Genomic DNA, 23,197 nt, shown 5'->3' with positions numbered 1-23,197 from the left:
GATTAACCATTGTCGAACGACTTCTAAATCACTCTAATTCATTAGTTGTAGTTGGATTACCGTGTCAAATGGTGTAAGTTCAAAGATTTCAACGATTTTATTATCGTTTGATCATGTTTTCGTTTCAAGAAATTTGGTCAATTTGTGATTTGTTTTCTAACGAATAGTCAAATCATGTGAATTAGATTTCATTTCTAATCCTTGATTCTTATTCTGACTGTGTCCTCAAGTTTAGGATTATTTATGGAAATAAAAAAATTTGGTCTAACATTAAACTAAACTACTCCATTAGCTAAATTAGATTAAATTCCTCCAATGATGGCGTTCATTTGGTCGGAAAATCTTTTACCAAAAATTACTGTCAAAATAGGAGTATCTATCCCTTGGTGGAATAAGGTTGTTATGGTTACTTGTATTAATCCAATATAAATATATTGAATTTCAGGATATTTCTTTTTCCATCTTACAACTTTTTTCTTATCAAAAAAAGGAATATCAATATTTCCTTCTTCTGACCATTTTGATATTTGAAAGTTGATATTTCAATCTTGCTGAAAAGAAGTTGATATTTGAAAGTTTGTAAATTTCTGACACAACAACTTCTTGCATTTTTTCGAATTTTGTTAATTCTTCTTGTGTAAAAGTTTTTTCTTCTCCAATTACATCTTCAAGTCGAATGGCTTGTAATTCTTCTGGAGATATACTATTTGCTTCTTGTCTTGACTATTAATATTTGTCATCATGAAAATTAGTTCTTCATCTGAACTTTCTTCATCACTAGAAATTTCGTATAAGATTTCTTCTTCATTAGAAATTTTTTTGCCATATATTATTTCAAAATCTTATTCTTCAAGAACTTTGATCATTTTCTTTGCACTTTTTTCCCTTTTTGGACAATCGGGTATATAGTGACCTTTGTTACAAATGTAACATTTACAAAATTTAATTTTTTGCAGAAGACCTCTATACTAAGAGGAAAAAATGGTCAAGGGTAAGCAACCCGCTCAAGGAGATTGGGTGACAATTGCTAAAAAAACAATCCCCAGACAAGAAAAACTTTATGTTGTGTTTGCAGGATGACAACTTGGAATTTACCCATAATGGAATGATTGTAATAAGCATGTTTGGGGATTTCCAAGAGTAAGATTTAAATCCTATGATAGCATGACCAAAGGTAAAAAAAACTTTTTACAGTGCACTAGCTATACCTATTTATCAAAATATTTTTTGTCAAATGAGAGCTAACCCAGTTCCAACTAATATTCAGACATTTAAACCAGATGAATCTGAAATAAAAGATTTTTTTAACCCTGATATATCCAGAGAAATTTATACAGAACTTAATGGAGTTTGGAAAACTCGCTGGAGTTTGGAAAACTCACATTGTAGACCCCTCCAGTCTTTAGCCTCCACTCTTTGATTGATCATATTTGAGAGCCTCTCCATACATAAGACGAAAAGGTAAGGAGATAGAGGGTCTCCTTGCCGAAGTCCCTTACTGGGTTTAAATTCTTCAAGTGGTTCTCTATTCCAAAGAATTGTAGTACTCAAGCTTGTGACACAATTCATCACCAATTCTATAAACTTACAATCAATTTTGAATTCGAAGAGAGTTTGTTCAAGAAATTCCTAGGAAATGTTATCGTAAGCATTTTCCAAATCAATCTTAAGAATCATGTGGCCTGCCTTACCTTTCATCTTCCTCAAAGTATGGATAGCTTCTTGGGTTATGATAATTGTTATCCCAAGTAAGCAACCCAATAGGGGGGATGAATTGGGTTCTTAAAAAAATTTTACAATATTAAAAATTATAAACACAATATTCAGGATTTTAACAAATAAAAAACAGAATAATAATTATCAATATAAAAATAAGAGAGATAGGGAGAGAAAATCAAACACTAAGATTTATAGTGGTTCGGCACCCCAGGCCTATGTCCACTCCCCAAGGAACCTCCTTGAGAATTTCTTTACTATCAAAATGAATTAATACACCACCAAGTCTTCACCAAGCTTGGGAATTTTGCACAAGACTTACTCTTATCTATTGAGTCTCACTCAACAATAAATGTCTTACCCTTACAAAAATCTCTCACAAAAATAATGAATAAAAATAAGTGGTACTTAAACCCTCTTTTACAATAATTCTCTCACAAAGAGTAAATATGAAAGTGTAAGAACAAAAGCTACACTTAGATCTGAAAATGAAAGAGCAGATTACGATATACTCAAAATTTTGGAGCACACAAAATTTTTTTTCTCTTCAAGTTCTTGATTTTTCTCCACACACAACACTTTTATTTATATCCAAAAATATATCTGTTGGATGAGACAGACGCTCCTTGAGACGTCAGCTGAATTCAATGAAAATCTGTAATCTTGAAAATTTGAGCACCTTTAAGCTTTTAGTCAAATTTGTACTAAAAAGCAAAAAGAAAAGCTAATTGAAATTATGTCATGTATGACTTTTCACATGCAAATATATATGATACAATCAATGTTGTGTAAAAAAAAATAATTGCTCCCGTGATGTATGCTATTTGTATTATGTGCATTATATATATAATGTTCTAATCAAATATTTGCATACACAGAAAATTCTCTTTAAATAATATTTATGATAGATCTGAAAATATATGCCTTCTTTAAATTATTGTATATGTTGTAGAGATTTTAAACTAAATATATCATACCACTCCATATCAATTTTTTCAAAAGAAGATAGCCCATCAATATCAAATTTATCAAAATAATACAAAGTGATCAGCTTAATTTTTCAAAAAGTGAATAGTAAAGTTTTCAAAATATTTTCATTTAAATAATATTTATAACAAATATATCATACAATTTATATTTTAAAAAGATAATATTTTGTGTCAAATAATATAGAATATGTATATTAAAAAATCTAAAATTTTTAAATAATATTTTAGACATCATCAAAATTAAACAATATAATTAACAATAATGTTGTCACTGGTGGATCTCCCCGGAATGAAGCTGCTTTGGTTTGGACTGATAATACCATTGAGCAAGGATCTTAATCTGCTGACCAATATCTTAGTAAAGATTTTGTAAGTGACATTACATAGACGAATAGGGCGAAATTGTTTGACAGATTCAAGGTTGTCAACTTTAGGTATAAGGGCTATAAGGGTTCTATTAATATCAAGTGGAATGGTTCTAGCAGAGAAGCATTTGCGCACAAATTCAAACACAGATCCCTCAACAATGTCCGAAAAAGTGTGGTAGAAAAAAGCTTGGAATCCATCTCTCCCTGAAGCTTTAAAAACTTTAATGTTCTTGACAGCTCTCCAAACTTCCTCATGAGTAATGTTTCTAACAAGGTCAAGGTTATCCTCAGCACTAATATGTTTAGCCAGATTATTCCAGTGGGAAAGTGCAGTAGTAGATGTAAAAGAAAAGAGGTTTTTGAAATAATTAGTCACCAGGACTTTCAACTCGATATGATTATCCACCCACACACCAACATCATTTTTTAGAACTTCAATCTTAGACCTTCTTCTTCTGATGATGGTAGAAAGATGAAAAAATTTAGTGTTTCTCTCTCCCTAGGTAATCCAATTAGTACGAGACTTTTGAAACCACAACAATTCCTCTTGATAAAGGACTTCACTGAATTGATCAATAAGCTGGTTTTCTAGACAGTGAAGGTTATGGGAGTAATGGATGTCTTGAGCAAATTGGATGCCATTTATACGTCCCAGGAGCCATCTTTTTTTCTTGAAAATATTGCCAAACACAGTTCTATTCCAATCTGTAGCCGAAGTGGCCAAGGAATTAAGATTATCTAAGAGATGATGGTGACTGAAAGGCAATCACTGTTCCTCAACAAGTCTACGAAAACCATTATGAGTAATCCAAGCAGCTTGAAATTTAAAAGGTTTAGTAGGAGAAAAAGAAGAGGTTAAAGAGTTACCTTGAGTGAAGACCATAAGTGGTGAATGATCCGAATACGTGCGTGGGAGATTGCGAATATAACCCTCAGGAAACAGAGTTCGTCATTCCGTGTTACAAAGAGCTCGATCTAGTCTGACAATGGTGTTAGCCCACCCTTTACGATTGTTAGTCCAAGTAAGTCTTGGCCCCACATAACCCATATCCATAAAATTACAATCGTTGATTCATTTTGCAAATTTTTTACTTCTCCTACGAGTTTGGCTAAGGTTCTGGCTTTGATTTTGTGTAACTGAAAAGCTACTTTTTTCCTCAGAGCTAGAGTAGTCATTGAAATCACCTGCAACCAGCTATGGTTCTTGGGTGTTTTGGGCTACAAATTCAAGTCCTTCCCATAACTCATCCCTCAACCGGCTGTTTGGACTGGCATACACTACAGAGAGCACCCACGTTGGATAGTCTTGTCTTTAGATGGTTGCAGTAATCATTCAGGAGTTTGCTTCCGTTACTCAAACATTTGCTTGACTGGGATCCCAAAGCATCCATATTCCCCTATTTCGGCCAATTGGGTCTACATGAGTTGAAGCCATGAACCCTAAGTGATTAAAATACATACCCATAGTATTGAGTTCTACCTTTGTTTTTAGGAGGATGATTATACTTGGCTTATGAAGCCTCACAATGTCCCTCAGATTTCTCTTGAATCGATCGTTTTCGGCACCCCTACAGTTCCAAAGAAGAATATCCATGGATGATAGATGGAGTTGTGGTATTTCCTCCTCTTCAGTAAGGCCTAAGACAATTTTTTCCATCTTCAAACTGTCTTCTAGTGTTTCCAAAGGCTTCACCAACACAATGTGATTCATATTGTGTGCATCCGTCTCCCTCCATGGTTGAATCAGTAATTTCACTTCGTTTCTCCACCAATCTATGCCGACGTGGTGATAAGCTTCTTTTCTTGGCTCTAAAAACATCAGAGCTCTGAATTGATCCACTCGGTGTTTCACCATTGAGACCTCTTCTACTATTTCCTCCATCTTCTCTCTCAAACAAATCTGGAGGTTTTCGATTTTTGGGTTTGTAGGAGCTATCAAGAGCAAGCTCTGGTTTCTTTTCTTGTGGAGGATCAGTAAAGTGACTGAGGAGGGGGTTTTCTTGACCAGCTAGTTGACCAGAGCTGACACCTCTGGTACTAGAGTTTGAGTCCGGATTCTCGGCCGCCCTTATCGGCGGCCGTCCCAGCAGCCCCCCAAAACAACGTCGTTTTGGGGGTTTTTTTGATTTTTTTTTTCTTTCTTCTTCCTCGTTCTGGCCGAACCAGAGGGGAGGGGAGGGGAGGGGAGGGGAAGAAGAGAGAGAGGGGGAGGGGAGGGGAGCCGCCGGTGGGCCGGACTGGAGGGGGCCATAATCATCGGGGGAGGAGGAGGAGGAGGCGGAGGCGGGCCGGAGGCGGAGGCGAGGCGACGATCGGACGGCTGGACGACCTACGACGGCGGAGGCGAGGCAAGGCGACGATCGGACGACCTGCGACGGCGACCCTCCCCTCCCCTTCCTCTCTCTTTTCTTCCTCTCCCCTCCCCTCCCCTCTGCTCTGGTTCGGCCAGAACGAAGAAGAAGAAAAGAAAAAAAAAATTTCAAAAACCCCCAAAACGACGTCGTTTTGGGGGGCTGCCGGGTAGGGCCGCCGAGTAGGGCGGCCGAGGATCCGGATTCCTAGAGTTTATCCCTTTCAATTTTTTGTTGGATTGTTTCTCATGTGTTCTCATTGCTATTCCATTCGGCCCTTTTTCAATGGCCTTTAGCTTGTCTTTATTACTTACCGTGTGAGTTTGGGCTTTGTCTTTCACCATTGTTTGGTTGATCTCCATTTGATTTACTGATGGGCCTTGGTCTTTATCATTAGGAATTCCTCATATCGCATCATTAGTTGCCTTTGCATTTGTTGTCTCCTGAACCTGTTGTGGGCTGGACATCTCAACTGGGATTTACTCTTCTTGTAGGACTTCAAATTTATTACCTTTTGGATGGGATTTACAGTTGTGTCTTCCTCAGCCTCGTTGGATTTGAAGTCAGGTTGCCATTTTCGCACAGTAACATAGTGGTCCATGACTACCCAGGGTCCACTAGTCTAGACTTTAGAGTAATCATCCATCATTTCAAACTTAACAATGAAAAAACCATTTCCAATGTCCAGCACCTCAAAGTTCGCTTGAAGGCTCCATATTCTTTGCATTCGAGTGCCAAAAAGATTATACCCAATATTTTTGCCCAGTAATCGCACGATAAGGCACTTCTTCCATGGTTCCCTAACCTTCTTTAGCAGACCAGAGGAGATTTTGACTACTGGGTTGGACCCATTACCGATGATTTCCATACCTCCCTCTAGGTCTCCATCATCTTCCATTTCCTCATCCAAAGTGAGGTGGTCCGTATCACAATCAAAGCTTTTCTCCTTATCATTCTCATTGAATCTGGATCGCAAGAGCACTTGTTTGAAGGACTACTCTTTAATCTGGGTATGTAGCTTTCCATTATCAGCATTAGTTGGGTCCTTTGTTGCATTCTGGTCCAACAACGCCTCATTCATTTGTGCATCAACCCCATGACTATCAATCGAGTTCGTGACAGTTGGTTCTGGCTCTTTCACCTTTTTGTTGCTTCGATCAAGATGATCTTGTTCCTCCGATGTGCGTCAAAGTTCCTCAGAGCTCTCTCTAACGGTCATATTTTAGAGAGAGAAACTGACTTATAATTAATAGAAATTATGGATGACGAAAGAAATGAAATTAACAGAAAACTACAATATAGTAGTCATAAAGACATCTCCAACTCTTCACTATTTTCTTATCTAATTTGATTTCAAATTTAAATAAAATAAAATAAAATAACTTGATTTAATATAAATTACTTCAAATTTTTCATTAAATTTTTGTCAAAATCTTTGTTAAAAAAAATTCATTCTTATCCCAAATCTATTTTTTTCATCAAATTTGATGAAGAAAAATAATCTTTAATACTTTATGTTTTTAAATTTGGGGAAATTACGCTCACATTGTACCAGTAAAAAATATTTACAAAAAAAATAATAAAATATTATAAATATTAATAATTAAATTCATAAATTTTTTCATTTTTTTTGCAAATAGCTTTTACTTCACTGATGTGTTATTCTGCCTTTAAATTTTACAACAATGATTCATCCCACTAAAAGCATCACCACTAATAGCACTAATGCATTAAAAAGGTAAAAAAAAAAAAATACAACTCCAAGACCAAAATATCACATCATTAATGGCGGGACCCACTGCCACCTAATTAGTGGGAGCACTAATTAGTGCTCCCAAGTATTTTTCTAAATTTTATTAAACTCAAATTTGATATAAAAAAAAAAAATTGATGAATCTTTAGTATGATGGAAAAAAATGTTTCTGCCTTATTTTAATAAACATTTTATAAAAAGATTAGAGAAATGGGATTATTTCTATAAATTCTACGTATAAAACTAGTTAGAATTAAAAAAATAAAAACTTGATCAAAGTAGGGGTTGTTTGGAATTTGCTAATATTTTTTTTCAATAGTTCCGATTGGTAACTCGAAAATAATAAGGCTCAAATGACCCACATTCAAAATGACGTCATTTTTTATTATTATTATTATTCATCTTGCTTGGTTTCTCTTTTCAGAAAATTCTACTTTCTTATTTTTCGTATTTTTTAAAATATTTTAAGTAATTTTTTTACTTTTTAGACACACCTAACATAAATACACCTAAAAAGTAAAAAAATTGTAAAAAAAATCTTTTAAAAATTTACTAAATACCAAAAATATAAAAAAAAATATATAAGAATTCAGTACATTTTTTGTATTTCTATGTATTTATTAATTTTTTAAAATATTTTTTCACAAATTTTTTACTTTTTAGATATATCTAACTAAGGTGCATCTAAAAAAGTAAAAAAAATATATTTAAAATTTAAAAAATATTCACTAAAAATAAAAGAATACGAAAACCAAAAAATTCAGTTTTCAAAAACTTAATCTAGAAAGCTCAAACCAAACACATTAATTATTTTTTTTTTTCACATTTTTCTAAAGATAAAGAAGATGAAGGTGAAAAAGAAGAAAAAGAAACAAGAAAGAGAGAAGGAGCTGGGAAGAGACAGAGAGAGAGATACATCAATATCAACAATATCTTCATCAACACATCATTATCATCAACAACATCTTTATCAATATCATCATCATTATCATCAACACATCATAATCATCAACAATTTTCTTTTTTCCCTTTATTTTCAGATCCAGATCCACTAGTAAAAAAAAAAAAATAGAGAAAACAGATTCTGAAAGAGGCGATTGGTGATACCCACCGATGCCGCCACCAGCAGAGAGAGAAAGATGTCACCATCACTGTCAATCTTCCTTCTTTTCCTCCTCCGCCATCATCGCCATCACTGTCTTCTTCTCTTCTTCCTCCATCTCTCCATCTCTTATCCTTCTTCTCTTTCTTCTCTTCTCTCTTATCTCTCTCGCCTCTCCTCTTCCCTCTATCCGTATTCAAAAGCTAAGGGAAATTTCTTTTTACCTAAAACGACGTCATTTGGGATATTCGAACTAATTTTTTCGAGTTACGAAATATTATTGTTTTTTTAATTATTTACTAAAAAACATATTAAAAAATTAAAAAATAATATAATTTAAATAAATATAATTATTTAAATCATTCTCAAACAACGCCTAATCAAAACACATTCTCCAATAAAAGTCAGCAGAAGTAAAGATCAGTCCCGACTCCGGACCTGTTTCTTCATCCACTCTCCCAACAAACATCAATGGCGATCCGCAAAACCCCAAAGAGCAAGCAAAAACCCAGATCTGGAATCCTCATACTCACAGTCTCCATTGCAGTAATTGCTTTCTTGTGCCTTATTTCTTCTCTCAATTCTACAAATGGGTTCTCATTTTCCTCTACAAAAAACTCAGATAACTTGTACTATCACAGACCTTACAATAGCTCTGAAAAGTACTTGTTCTGGGGTAATAGAATCGACTGTCCTGGAAAGCATTGCCAGTCCTGTGAGGGTTTGGGTCATCAAGAGTCCAGCCTCAGGTGTGCCCTTGAAGAAGCCATGTTTCTTCAGAGGTATCTACTTTTGATTTTGTTTGTTGGTAGAGTTGTTTGTGAATGTGACCTTTTTTTTTTCTTTTTTTTTTTAAATTTAAATTTTATTATTATTTTTAGTTTTGAGTTGAGGTTGAAGAACTACAGGTGAATTGGGTTTTTAGCAAATGGGTTTTTGTCAGGATTGTTGTGACTTTTCTAATTTCTTCTTTCTTCTTTCTTCTTAATCATTGAAAGATAATTTGGGAAACAATGCATGGGCTTTTTGACGGTTTGTTTATAGAAGGTGACATGTAATGACTTGAGTGATGTGCATTTTAGTAAGATTTGCTGGTTTAGAATGTCAATAAATTTTCAAGGATTTTAAAGATAGGTATAATCACTATGCTTGGTCTTGTTATTTGCACTTTCCATTATTTCCCAATTGAGAATTTATGATGCTGGATTTTCTTTCTTTGTGTTAGGTTCTCAGGGTATCCATCTGAAACTGGATCAATCCCTTCTGCCTTTAGGGGGAAAAAAATTATGGCTATGCTGTAATAAAACCAGTTAAATTTTGGAATAATTTGGTTAAAGAATTAGAAAATCTGGCAATTTAACTGTTTTCACATTTGACTTGGAGTTTGAAGATGAAAATTTCAGAAACTTGAGGGCTGTTTGGGAAGTAATATTTTAGCCTAATTTAGGCTAAAATTCACAAAAAGACAAAATAGGCCAAAATAGTTAGGCCAAGTTTGGCATGTCCAGGAAAAGTCAAAAAGTTACTCAAAAAGTTACTCAAAAAGTTAACACTATTCACCAAAAGTCAACAATTACGGCTGCACAACTCTCAATCCTAATTTTCTCTTACAAACCAATTTTTACAATTTTTTATTACACATTTTTCCAAAAAGTCAAAAAATTAACCCAAACATCTATATTTTCTTCCTCAATTTTTTAGTCCAAAAAGACAAAAAGTACGCTCATTTAGAACACCCCAAACAACCCCTTAATAAGATAAAATGTCACATTAAATCCATAATCATTTCACTTTTTCTCTCACAAGCATCACTTCCAATTACAAAAAAATCCAATCATCTTTCTAAATACAAAAATTTTAGGCTACTAAAATAGCAACTTCCCAAACACCCACTTTGTTTCTGTAAAATCTGGAAGTCGAACCCATGAATATGACTATTTAATGTTTAGAGCAAATGAGATCTGGACAAAAATTGACCTTTAGATTTTTATGAATTGAAGGCATATAAATTGAGTTTATTTGCATTTCCAAAGCTTGTTTAGTTTGCGTAATTTGATTTCATTTCATGTTCTTAGAAATAAGATGCCTGTAAAATCCAGAAGGACTAGGGCACCATTGCCATTGGTCTGAGACTAAGTAATTATCACGATCTTAGTGATAAGGGTTCTGATTCCACGACTCTTTCTTGTTGCAGAACTTTTGTGATGCCTTCTAGGATGTGTATTAGTCCAATACATAACAAGAAAGGAATTCTTTATCAGTCAGACAATGCAACTTCACAGGAAAGGTAAGTTTCATGTGGCTTATTTTGCAATGAATCTTCTGTTAGACGTTAGTGATATTGCAACATTGCTGAACTATAAATTATTTTACTTGCGGTTACGATTCTTTGTTAAAAAAACAACAATTTGAGGCTTATGGTTCACTGCATAGTACAAACACTGACAGAGGATTGGTGTCTTACATGTATATCAGGTGTTTCCTAGTTTGCTTATCAATACAAGGGTAAATTACAAATACACCCCCTAAGATATGCTTAAAATACAGATTGGCCCTTTGGTTTGAAAAATTACAAATACCCCTTTATTAGAATTTTTTATTTAACAGAATTAACTAAAGAAATGAAATTCGTAATTGCTCTCCTATACAATAATAAAATTACTTAAATTATTAATTGAAACATATTTTTAATATCGTTAAAAACTGTTAATTGACTTGATGATTTATTAATAAAATGGGCGATTTGTTATGAAATTAGAAATCTCAGGGGGGTGGAATGTAATTTTCAAAACCAAATAATCAAATTTGAGGAGGTGTATTTGTAATTTACCCTCAATAAAATGAACCAGGACATGATTGTTGCACTTGAAATTGAACTTGTCGCATGAGTTATATGTTGGCATGGCATGGCCAAAATTAAAAAAATATGGCTGCCACTGTATGCTAATATTTGCTTTATTTTACTTATTAGGTGGGCGGCTAACTCCTGTGCCATGGATTCTTTGTATGATCTGGAACTCATCTCCAACACTGTTCCTGTAATATTAGACAATTCTGAAGCATGGCATCAGGCCCTGTCAACAAGTATGATGCTGGGGAGCAGAGGGATTGCTCACGTACAAGGAGTTAGTCGGGCTGATCTCAAAGAGAAAAGTCGATACTCAAACATCTTGCTCATTAATCAAACTGCTAGTCCTCTTTCATGGTAAACTCATTATCCCTCTTGTGGTTAACTTGTGTTCTCATATTATAAGAGCACAATGGTGCCCATCGTGACTCAATATGTGTGTGGATATTTACCGAAAGAGTGATCAAGGCTGGGCTAGATTCTTACTGATTTACAAAAATAAACTAATTTAGGTTTGTGCTGAAAAGAAAAACCATCTTAAATTAGTTCAGACTTCATAGCCAGTGATATTTTTTTATAATTTTTGTTTGTAATATAGCATGTAACATATCCTCCTTGTGAAAATTATAGTTGATTGGCAACCTTTTTAAATTCTTGATAATTTTTTGTAGATATTAATCATGGTAACTATTCATTCAGGTTTATGGAGTGCAAGGATCGAAACAACCGCAGTGCTGTAATGTTGTCATATTCATTTCTTCCGTCAATGGCTGCGAAGAAACTACGAGATGCCGCAGAAAAGGTTAGTAATCAAAATATTATTATCTACTCAGTTATGTTGAAATGGGGCACAATTTACCTCATTTGTGCTATTTCTACTGGCTGCTAGAAAATGAAACATGCTTCTGATCACAATATGTATGCTTCGACATATTTTTCTTGTATTCAAGTGTGTCAACATTATTCATTAACTTGGTCCAATCATTTAGGCTATATCATTTTTGTGCATAAAGTATTCCGTTTGAAACTAATGCAGACATGTGCAAGGGTCCTGATATCATTAGTTTAACAAATGTCACTACGTTATATGGACTCGGTTACGAGTGTCGAGTGTGGGTATCAAGCCTCCTAAACTCTAAATCTTGGGATATGGGGATATGTATCCAATAGTTGGATATGGGTACAACATTGACACGTCTTGAATATTTAAATGTGGTGTATAGTATATAATATTATGACATTATTATTTAGGAATGTAAGGGGTGACCATTGGTTCAATGGTAAAAACTTTGGCCTAATGACTTTGAGGTTATGGGTTCAAGTCTCAGGACAACCACTTTGTCATTATGCCAAAAGTTAGGTGTGTAGAAACACACATTAATGTGTACTAATTGGGCGTTGTTTTTTATTATTATTTAGGAATGTACTTCAAATTAAATCACATTCATTTGAGAGAGTAGAATATTTTTTACTATCAAATGTGAGCTGTTTTTTTTCTACGAACATCATAGGAAATTAGAGGGTCCAAGTGTCTAGTATGAGTATGGAGGTTGAACGCGTATTTTATACCCTTGCTCTTGTCATATTTGGTGGACCCAAGTATGCAAGGGAGAATCAACCAAACCCTCTTAGATATCTCTCATATTTGGTCGTCATAGGTATGCAAGGGAGAATCAAACAGTCCATGTAACATTAATAGGTGGTAGATATTTCTCATAGTGTGCGAAAATTTATATAGCTCATAAATTAGCGCATGTTTGAGAAACTTTACTTTTGGGTTGGTTTTGTTCAAAACCAAATCCTCTTAAGTATCCTAGTGAAAACAAATTTTCATTGAAATGGTTCCATCACAAAGAAATTAATTTGGTAAAATTCATTTTAAAAGGCTCAAAGTTCACCCTTTCATCATATATTATGTTCATTAGTCCATATATCATAAAAATGCTGCTGTGTCAACGAAAGACAATCTTGCCACTTTTTCTTTGTTTAACCAAAAGTCAAATCAAAATTCAAAAAAATCCATGACGAGATTTTTCTTTTTAAAACCCTAGAAAACTCAAAGATTAATTTTTGAGGAAAACATAGTTTATGTATAGAGAGAGTGGAGAATTTTGAAATCCAAGTGGTCACAAAATTCATATCATTTCAAGAAGATTTGAAATATATATATATATATATATATTAATATGTTACTTGATTCTAGAAGATGAATAAGGTGAAGATGATGGTGGTGTTGTAGTAGCGACAATGCTCCGTCAAAGTCTTTTGATTGATAAAGCTTTGAGGTTTAAAAGTTCGAGGGAAAAAATCATATAAAGAAGTTCATTCATATGTTCATTAATTTATTTGTCATAAAAAATGATATTGTGTCAGTGCAAGAAAGCCTTACCGTTTTTCCCTTGTTAAAATCTAAATTCTAAAATTCCTGACAAGATTTTTCTTTTTAAAACACTAGAAAACTGAACATTTAATTTATTAGGAAAACATAATTTACGGATAAAAAGAATGGAGAATTTTGAAACCCAATGGTTACAAAATTCATATTGTTTCAAGAAGATTAAGACAAAAAGAAAAAAATGATTAATCTGTTATTTGATGGTGGTGGTGCTGCAGTTATAATGATCTTTGAAAGTCTTCTAATCATGATAATGCTCCATCAAAACTCTGACTGAGGTTTCAAAGTTTGAGGGCGAAATTCAAATAAAATGAAGCGATTAGAGAGTTTTGTTGTTATGCAAATGGGAAAACTAAATTCCATAAAACCAAACCCCAAATGATTTATGTTCTACCCTTTTTTACTCCAAAAATGGTCCCAAGGACCCTAGTTAACAGCTTGTGCAACGTTACCAAATGAAGGCCCAAGTTGACAATTGAAAAGCCCACCCAAGTTGACAATTGAAAAGCCCAATCCACACTTCTTCTTAAAACCCAAGTATTAAGGAGAAGGAAACTGGAGCCTTATAAGCAGTATAGATGGGGTAATTCCAGGTGATGTGAGATATATTCCAACACATCCTCCTGGACCACAACAAATAGTAGCCGGACAAACGGAACATCAGTCACATGTCCAACTAAGTTCTGATGCCAAATTAAAAAGCCCAACCAAGCTCTGATGCCAAATTGAAAAACCCAATCCACACTTCTTAAAATTCAAGTATTAAAGAGAGGGAAACTGGAGCCTTATAACCATTATAGATGAGGCAACTCTAGGCGATGTGGAACACATTCCAACAGACTATGCCCAAGGTATACCCAAGGTATACCCAATAAAACCAGTTTTGGGGTTTCCTAAACCACCTCTTAAAGTATCATGGACTTTGCATTAATTCTTGTAGGTTAAGAAATTCTTATTTCATATTTTAATATGTGTTTAGCAAGGTAAAATAAAAGATTGAGATGTTCCTAGTGACAACAAAATCAAAACATGGACATGGCTCCAAAGCGGACCTCTTTTATTGTCACGCCTCAGATTCTGTAAAATAAACTGATATATTATTGATTGATATTGATTACAAGATTGATGTATTGATGTCTTGTATTACAAATCAGAGTGGCATTATATAGGAGAGGGTTTGGGTAGTAGGTGTAGTGTAGTGGAGGTGGTAGGTGAAGTGGGTGCTAGTGGAGATGGTAGGTGGAGGAGTAAATTGGTAAATTCTAACAGCCCCCCGCAAACTCAAGGAGGATAGAAACTAACCAACTTGAGTTTGAAGAGAGAAACAAAACAAGAAAATACATAAAAATAAAAAAGGATAGGAGACACTGTATGGTCGTGTCAGACCGTGGGTGAAGACACTGTATGGGGTGTCATAACGTTGTAGAGGACACTGTATGGTGGTGTCAGACCGATGTAGAAGACAGTTTATGGGGTCATGTCGGACCGTTGTAGAAGACAGTTTATGGGGTCATGTCGGACCGTTTGTAGAAGACAGTTTATGGAGTCTTGTCGGACCCTTAAAGGAGCTAACCGGAATCAATGTCGGGACAGTTTACAGAGTCTTGTCGGACCCTTGAAAAAGCTAACCGGAATCAAATGTCGGGACAGTTTACAGAGTCTTGTCGGACCCTTGTAGAAACTAACCGGAATCTATGTCGGGACAGTTTACAGAGTCTTGTCGGACCCTTGAAAAAGCTAACCGGTATCAATGTCGGGACAGTTTACAGAGTCTTGTCGGACCCTTGAAAAAATCGCATCCTCAAAAGGTGCGCCCAATTTTTCAAAAAGGCGTGCCATCAAAAGGCGTGCCCAATCCATAAAAAGGCGTGCCATCAAAAGGCGTGCCCAATTCATCAAAAGGTGTGCCGGACATGATGGCGAGGCACGTGGGCGCCTTGGCTTGCGTGCCCGAGTTGTCGGCTAGTGGCAAGAGGCGCGTGATGCGCGTGGCTGCCTCGGCTATAAGACGGAGGCTGAGGCTGAGGCAGAGAAAAACCTGCGAGCGATAGTCTGAGAGAGATTCTGTAACACTCTGTTTTCTGAGAGAGAGTTCTGAGAGAGATACTGTGTGACACTCTGTTGCCTAGAAAATGGCTTCATCGTCTTCCCGCGGGCTGCTCACCCTCTTTCCCGACCTCAACGAGTCAACGAGAGAGAGAACTGGTGCGGTGGCACTGGAAACTCAACCAAGCGCCCCGGAGTATACTCCGTTGAACTTTCCGATGCGGTCTGTGGAGCAAAGAATGGCAGTGCTGTCGGATGTTGAGGCCAATCAGTATACTTTGAAGGCATGCGTGGAAAGCATGACGGCGGTCACAAACTTGTCGAACCGGCTGCAGAGTAGGACAAATGAGGTGCAGCAGTTAAACGGCCAGCTGGCTCTGCTCCAACGCATGTATAAGGATGCGCGAGCAGAGATAAGTGTGCTAAAGGCAGAAAACAAAGAGCTGAAGCGGAAGGCCACCGTGATGTTCCGATTTGGAGGGCCGCCATATACTGTAGGGGAGGAGCAGAGTGGAGTGATCGTGCCCAGTGGAGCGGGAAACACGGAGGCAGCACCGTTAAGGACTGCCCAGGACGGAGGAAAAAGGAAGAGACCGGCGGCAGAGTAGAGAAGGGATAAGAAAAATCCCACTGTGGGTGTGGTTGTTTGGGGTGTTTTTTTTTTTTTTTTTTTTTTTTTTTTTTTTTTTTTTTTTTTTGTAAAATGTTATGTAAAATTGTGATCGGGGTGAGTCCCGATATGAATAAAATAAGATTGGTGTGTAGTTCGTCTTCTGCGGCTTGCAATTGGTTTTTTTTTTTTTTTTTTTTTTTTTTTTTAAGAAATAAATAAAAAGAAATAAAAATAATAAATGTGGAATCAAACGAAGGAGAGAGGGGACAAGTCACATGCGTGTGTTTTGTTTTTTTTTTTTTATTTTTATTTTTTTTATTTTTAATAATAAGAATAAGAATATAGTAAAAGAAAGCAGGTGTGCTTGCATAAAAAAAAAAGAAAGGAATGGAGATTAAACAAAAGAGTAGTGGGTAAAAGAATGATGGTCTGTGCAAAAAAATAAACATAAATATATATATAGAGATATATTAAAATAAAAGAAAGTGAAGTGGAGTTGATTAAAAAAAAAATATTGACATCAAAAAATGCATGTGGGTGGATGTGTGTATTGGGTGACCTTTTACAGTGGGTGAGTCACATGGGAGAGAGAAAAGCAACACACATATGCATGTGCTCTCTCTGCCGATTTTCATGGAGCAAAATCATGATGATAATTTGCTTTTCTAGTGGTAGGGCCCACCAGCACAATTCATGGACCATTCTTTTGATTATACAACATGGAGCATCTCTGGGAAAGAAAAATAGAGAGAGAGAGAGAGCACAAACATGGGTTTGTCCAGACAGCAAGAGAGCTGGGATGAAGATGAGGCTTCCCATTTCTCTTTCTTCATCACTTGACTCCTTGAAAAATTTTGCAAGGCCCTTGAGAGCGACATTGTCCCTGTCGAAGTATGCGTACATGGCGCGATAAACATACGACACATTGTATTCCACATTGATCTGTTCGTTGATTGCAGCTTCGCACTCATCGTGGTACCTCTGGCGAGCAAGCGAAATCTGGCGGGAGATAGGGATCATGAAATCTTCTTTCTTGACCTCTTCAAATGGTTTGAAGATCACACCTGTCTGCGCCAAACTAGTCTCCGTTGAAGCCGAGACAACGAACCCATAACCCCTCTTTTTGTCCCCAAAACTCGTAACAGATGATGAGGAAGGTGAGCTGAAGCTAGGATGTGATGATAAGGGTAGTCCAAGTCTAAGACTAACCCCGTGCATGGAGGAGAGAGAAACAGCCGGACAAGTTGCCTGCGGAAACATGATTTTAGAGAAGAGAGAGAGACGTGGGCTTTGGTGATCGATGGCGCAAGTGGCGAAGAGGACGGAGGTGAGCTGAATGAGTCAGCTCGACTCGCCGGTGAAGCCGTGGACGACGGCGACTATTCCGATGATTCAGTTATGGGATTTGTGGCAGCGGATGAAAGGTATGTATAGAAAATAAACGGAATAGGTGGAGGACCGGCGGACGGCTAAGGTGAGGTTGCCGCCCGCCGGTGAAGCGAAAAATAGTAGGTTTTAAACCTGCTCTGATACCATGTAAAATAAACTGATATATTATTGATTGATATTGATTACAAGATTGATGTATTGATGTCTTGTATTACAAATCAGAGTGGCATTATATAGGAGAGGGTTTGGGTAGTAGGTGTAGTGTAGTGGAGGTGGTAGGTGAAGTGGGTGCTAGTGGAGATGGTAGGTGGAGGAGTAAATTGGTAAATTCTAACAGATTCCATAACCTGAGTCTGTCATAAGGGATAAAGGGATAGGAGACTAAGGTCAAACAAATCACAAAATTACGAGTCCCCAAGGAGGTTGACTAAGAGAAGGTCGAAGGTTGAAAGTCAACTTAGGTGAGTCAAGAAAATGGTCTTATCGTTCAAGCAGTCTCGGTTAATAGGCAAATTCAAGGGTTCGGTAACCTTATTCCTGTCCAAAGTGAATAATGGATCACAATGCAAACATGTGATGCTAACACAATTACATGATAAGTTCTCTCAATTTCCATGGGAAATCTAACATGGAACCATATATCCAATTTCATTCATTCCATGCAATCTCATAACTAAATTTCATTTTCAATACATTGGATTACAACATGTGAGTCAAAACATATGGAACCAACAAGTTATGCCCTTATGGGCTTACAACAAAGAGGCCCTTGGCTCTCAACAAATGATTGGCACTATGGCCTCACATGTATCACAAAAGAAGTCTCACGCCACTTCACTTCTTTGGGTTATTTCCCTACCTGAAAATGTGTTAGGTGATCAGATTTCACTTTATAAATTTTAGGTTTTGACCAATTTTAAGCAAGAACCACCCTAGGTTGAAGTTTAACTCCTCAATGTTCAAAATAGTCAACTCTAACACAACACAAGTTTTAATTAATAAAATGGACATAAAACCCAAATCATTACATTTATCACCAATTTTTCTTAGTCTATTTTAATCCTTAGCTATTTAATGTCGGTCGATGATCATCTTTATCTATCTTATGTGCAAATTGTCAATAAGATACATTGCAGTGAAATAGGTTAGGAAACCTTATGCTTGCAATTAGAATTTATGGTGCTTTAGGATTGTGGAAGTTTGTAGTTTTCGGCTCAGTAAGGTACAAAACTAATCAGGTTTCTTTATGATCATATTTGTGTCTTGATTTTTTTGGACAGGTTTAGTGTTCATAATGGCAGATTGTGTCATATTTGTTTCAGTTTGCACGTAGACCTGAGTTCAAATCGCCTGGTTTAAACACCTTCATTTCCTAGCAAATTGTTGGAAAGAATATTAAGATCAATAATAAGCTGGTTTGGGATAGGGAGTTGAAAAGTTTCATGGTTGAAGCTAGTCCAGAAATATTTTATAGAGCAAATGGTAGGTTCTGATATATAGGAAGCAACGAGGTCTATGCATATGCAGGAGCACTGTCCACCATTGTAGTTTGTCATGTTGTGGTGTATGGGGTGATGGTTAAATGGCTCTGCCTCTTACTTTGGAATGTCACATAGTTGAATACCTAGTGTTGGTTGCACCTTGAGTTAAAAATATGATGCAATAGTTCAGTACAACTTTTAACAAGCTGAAAGCTAATAATCAAAAAGCATAAGCTAAAAGCACCTCTCCTCCTGCTTCCCAATAATTGGTTTTGTTTCAGCTTCTTTACTTCGGCATCATAAACTATAAACAGAAAATTCACCAAATGCTCTGGCACAAACTTATAAAAAATATAAAAACACTTACTATAAGCAGCTCCATAAGCTGCACCAAACACCTCCTTTATGTGGATTAAGTCAACTAAGCAAGTTAAATAATTGGCCAGCTCTATTACCAATTCAATGGCTGGCTTCTTTGGCCAAAACAGTGTACGACTGTCAAGTGCTCTTTACAGTTTAAGTTTTCAACTGTTTTTTGACAGCCATTGTTGCTTTGGCAATGGTTCCAGTCTGATTAATTATACTGGTTATGGTTGATGCATTTTTGCCCCCAAAATTCTCCATTTTATCAGGTTTTTTTCTGTCATTTATGTCTTGCCTTGGGAATATGATTTGAATGAGGAGAATATATTAGGAAAGTGCTGTGGTCCCCAATTAGACCACATTTTTTATCTGGTCACAGATTTTAGATTGATAGCAGGGAATGTGGATTTTTCCAAATAGCTACATACTTTGTTAATGGATTGTATGAATAATAATTCTGCACTGTTATTCTAACTCATTCACTGCCGCTTGCTCATTATTTGCAGAATGTAATTTTGCATAGATAATTTATAAATACTTTTGTTATCAACATTTGATTCATTTGTATGAACTTATTTTAAAAAAATAAAAAATAAAATAAAAAAGGAGTAATATTGTAAGACCTACAGATTAAGGCGCTTCTTGGCGATTACGATGCTATTCATGTTCGTCGAGGTGATAAATTAAAAACTAGGAAGGACAGCTTTGGCATTGATAAGGCCTTGCATCCCCATCTTGACCGGGACACTCGTCCAGAATTCATTCTTTGTAGAATTTCAAAATGGGTTCCACCAGGACGAACACTTTTCATTGCTTCAAATGAGAGGACACCGGGTTTCTTTTCGCCTCTTGGTATCAGGTAAATCTTTTTCTTTTTCTTTTTCTTCTTCTTCTTCTTTTTTCTTTTTTTGCAATTTTTTTTTGCAATTTTTTTGTTTATGGTTCTTTCACTTTTCTTATCCTATGTACTAGCAGGAATATTGTCTGAGACTGAATATTTCTCAGCTATTGTTTAGGCTCCATAGAATACATCATTAAAACTCTTAGATTGCTCTAAAAGAGAACTGAATGTTGGAACCAAGGACAGATCCAGATTCAAATTTTGATAGGGGCAAATACACATGTAACTTCACATTTATTGAAATTATCTTACTAATTACTAGTATAATATACATAGTTTTTTACAATTTGAGATGTTCCTAGATCCTTCCTTGTTTCCAACCCCTACTGTTAAATTCACCTCTTCTGACCCATAAATAAGTAGGCTGAGCTGACCTTTTCGCTGGGGTCGAATGTCTTCAGGTATAAGTTGGCATATTCATCAAATTACAGCAGTATATTGGATCGGTTCATTGAGAACAATTACCAGTTGTTCATGATAGAAAGGCTTATCATAATGGGAGCCAAAACAATCATAAAAACATTCAAGCAAGAAGAGACAGATCTAAGCCTTACTGACGATCCAAAGAAAAATACAAAGTCATGGCAAATTCCTGTTTATACAATGGATGGGGAGGGGTGCTGATCGTGCCTCACTAAAAGGCTCCCGAGTTTTTCTAGGATTTTTTCGCATCACCTAGCTCATCACGCTTGATCAATTTTCTTGCGCACATGGCACTTCGAGACATTGAACAAATAAGAAGTGCTTTGAAAGCTCTGCATAGATTTGGAGATCATGAGGAATATGTGGAGAGGTGACTGGTTTGCTGATAGTGTAAGGTGTGGAGTGAACTACAGTATGGAATATTATTTGATTGTATATATATATACAGGGAGTTTGAGCAGCCCAATTGTTCTGATTTTTTAAGCTATATATATGCATCAAGTTTTGGTTGGGTTGTCAATTAATCTTCTTGGTTATTCCCACGAGATGAAAATGCAGTTAAGGAAGGATTTTTTGTGTGGCTTATTGGTTGTGGCAGGCCTGCAGCTGCCATTTGTTTTGGAGGCTGGTGATATCATTGATGAGCAATCTTTTGATCAATAGTTTCCTTTTTTTTGTTATATTAAGAATTGGATATTGTTTTTGCATAGATTTGTTTGATTCTAGTGTGTATTTTTACTACTTTTAGTATAGAGAACCTGGATTTACTAGTTGCAATGATGAGGATCTTTGATCTTTGATCTTTGATCTTTGATCTTTGATTTAGTGTGTGTTTGGGAAATCATGAAATTTCAATGTTTTACAGTTTCTGCCCAATAACTAAGAAATTTTAAATGAAAAATGAGAAATTTCTTGATTTTTAAGTAACTGGGCAATTTGTCAACTTTTATGTGTTTGAGAAATTGTAAAATTTGAGTCTTGAGATTTGTGAATGAGACTGAAATTTCAGTATAATTTTATAGTTTCTTCTATCATCACAATAGATTTGTTTAAGCATTTAGTTATTGCTGAAGTAACAAGCTTGCCGGAGAAATTCATTTGAAAAATATATGAAACACAAATATAAAGAAATGGATTTAGCCTAATGATTGTTGTTGATGATACTGGATTATTCATCTCATCTACGGGAAGAGGAGGGGAAGTTCAGGAAAAAAAAACTGGAAACCAACTCTTTGCAATTATTTTTCAAAATTTTATTCCTTCAATAATTTTAGGTAACATTCCACTGAAATGCAATTATTTTTTTATTCCTTTCATTTATTTGTAATTTGTCCCAAGTAGAATAAATATTTTACAAACATAACTCCCAGGATTTGACGAAACAAAATAATTATAAAAAAAAATCCTTCGAAAAAGTTGTATGCTCTCACCTTCAGAAGGCACTCAATTTTTTTCTTTTTTTTTAAATTATATATTTTTGTTTTGATTGACATAAGTTAATAGTTACTTGTTAGATCAGCTTCTAATCTTCTTTGGAAGTACTTAAGTTCACTATGTCACAAGGCATGGTCTTTTTCTTTGTAGCATATCTAGTCTACTCCTAAAGAATGGGAAAAGGAGAGCTGCTAAAAACACAACAGATGGTGGGTTAAACAAATAACAGCTAATGAAACTACCACAATATCCCTTACGCTATATTTGGTTGGGGAATTTAAGAAGGGATTTAGAAAGAGAAAGATAAAAGATGTGTGAAATTATGTAAAATATAAGTATATTTTATTTACATTTCATCTATCTTTTCTATTTTTCTTTTCAAATCTCTCTTCAAATTTTCCAACCAAATACAGGATTAGGAGGTTTGAATTCTAACCTCTCATATGAGAGTGTTGGGTAATGTCAATTGGAATAGAAGTCCTTGGCAGTTAAGGTCCTCTTATGTCATACAGATAGTATTGCGACCTTGTTTGCAAGAATTACTTTCACATCTGGGATGGAGCCAATTAAGGCCCAAGAGGGGCATATGTCTCTCCTCAACCATATAAAAATTATACTTAAGTTTTGTCTCCTCTAAAATTATATATTTCCTTTAAATTTGTTAAATTTTTAACTCATTTCGTTTATCTTTTTTTAAAAATAAGAAGCTACGTATCTGTTTAATTTTTTAGTGTTTGATCAAATAAAATAGGACTTTTATGTTGTTAATAAGATCATTTGAAATGTTAACATTGTCACAATGTTGGTAAACAATGGATTGGTTGTTTGAATTATTAAGTTAAAAAAAGGGAAAATTAATGAAATATCCCTCTCCAACTTTGTGTAATAGGAGAGGTCCAAATTTTTTTTTTTTATTAGCTAAGGTTCCTCAATAAAATTTCTCTATGATCATACTAGAAAATTTTCAAAATTTCTTTGTAATCATATCAGAGAAATTTCTCTGTGTTAGGGCCGAAATTTTTCTG

General features: G+C 35.4%; 1 protein-coding gene across 1 annotated transcript; it reads left to right on the top strand.

The window, feature by feature from the left end:
* The first annotated feature begins 8,651 nt into the window (after window positions 1-8,651).
* LOC114259828 (uncharacterized) lies at window positions 8,652-21,553 on the top strand. The gene is made up of 6 exons (XM_028199888.2): window positions 8,652-9,061; window positions 10,474-10,566; window positions 11,251-11,484; window positions 11,827-11,929; window positions 20,044-20,273; window positions 20,717-21,553. Exons 1-6 carry the CDS (start codon window positions 8,751-8,753, stop codon window positions 20,937-20,939), a joined length of 1,194 nt encoding a protein of 397 aa, XP_028055689.1. The 5' UTR covers window positions 8,652-8,750; the 3' UTR covers window positions 20,940-21,553.
* The last annotated feature ends 1,644 nt before the right edge of the window (window positions 21,554-23,197 follow it).

This window comes from Camellia sinensis, chromosome 12 (assembly GCF_055761805.1).
Source record: "Camellia sinensis isolate YWXY chromosome 12, ASM5576180v1, whole genome shotgun sequence".
Classification (NCBI taxonomy): Eukaryota; Viridiplantae; Streptophyta; class Magnoliopsida; order Ericales; family Theaceae; genus Camellia; species Camellia sinensis.
Note: the sequence above shows the minus strand (reverse complement) of the source record. Positions and strands in the feature narration are given on the sequence as shown.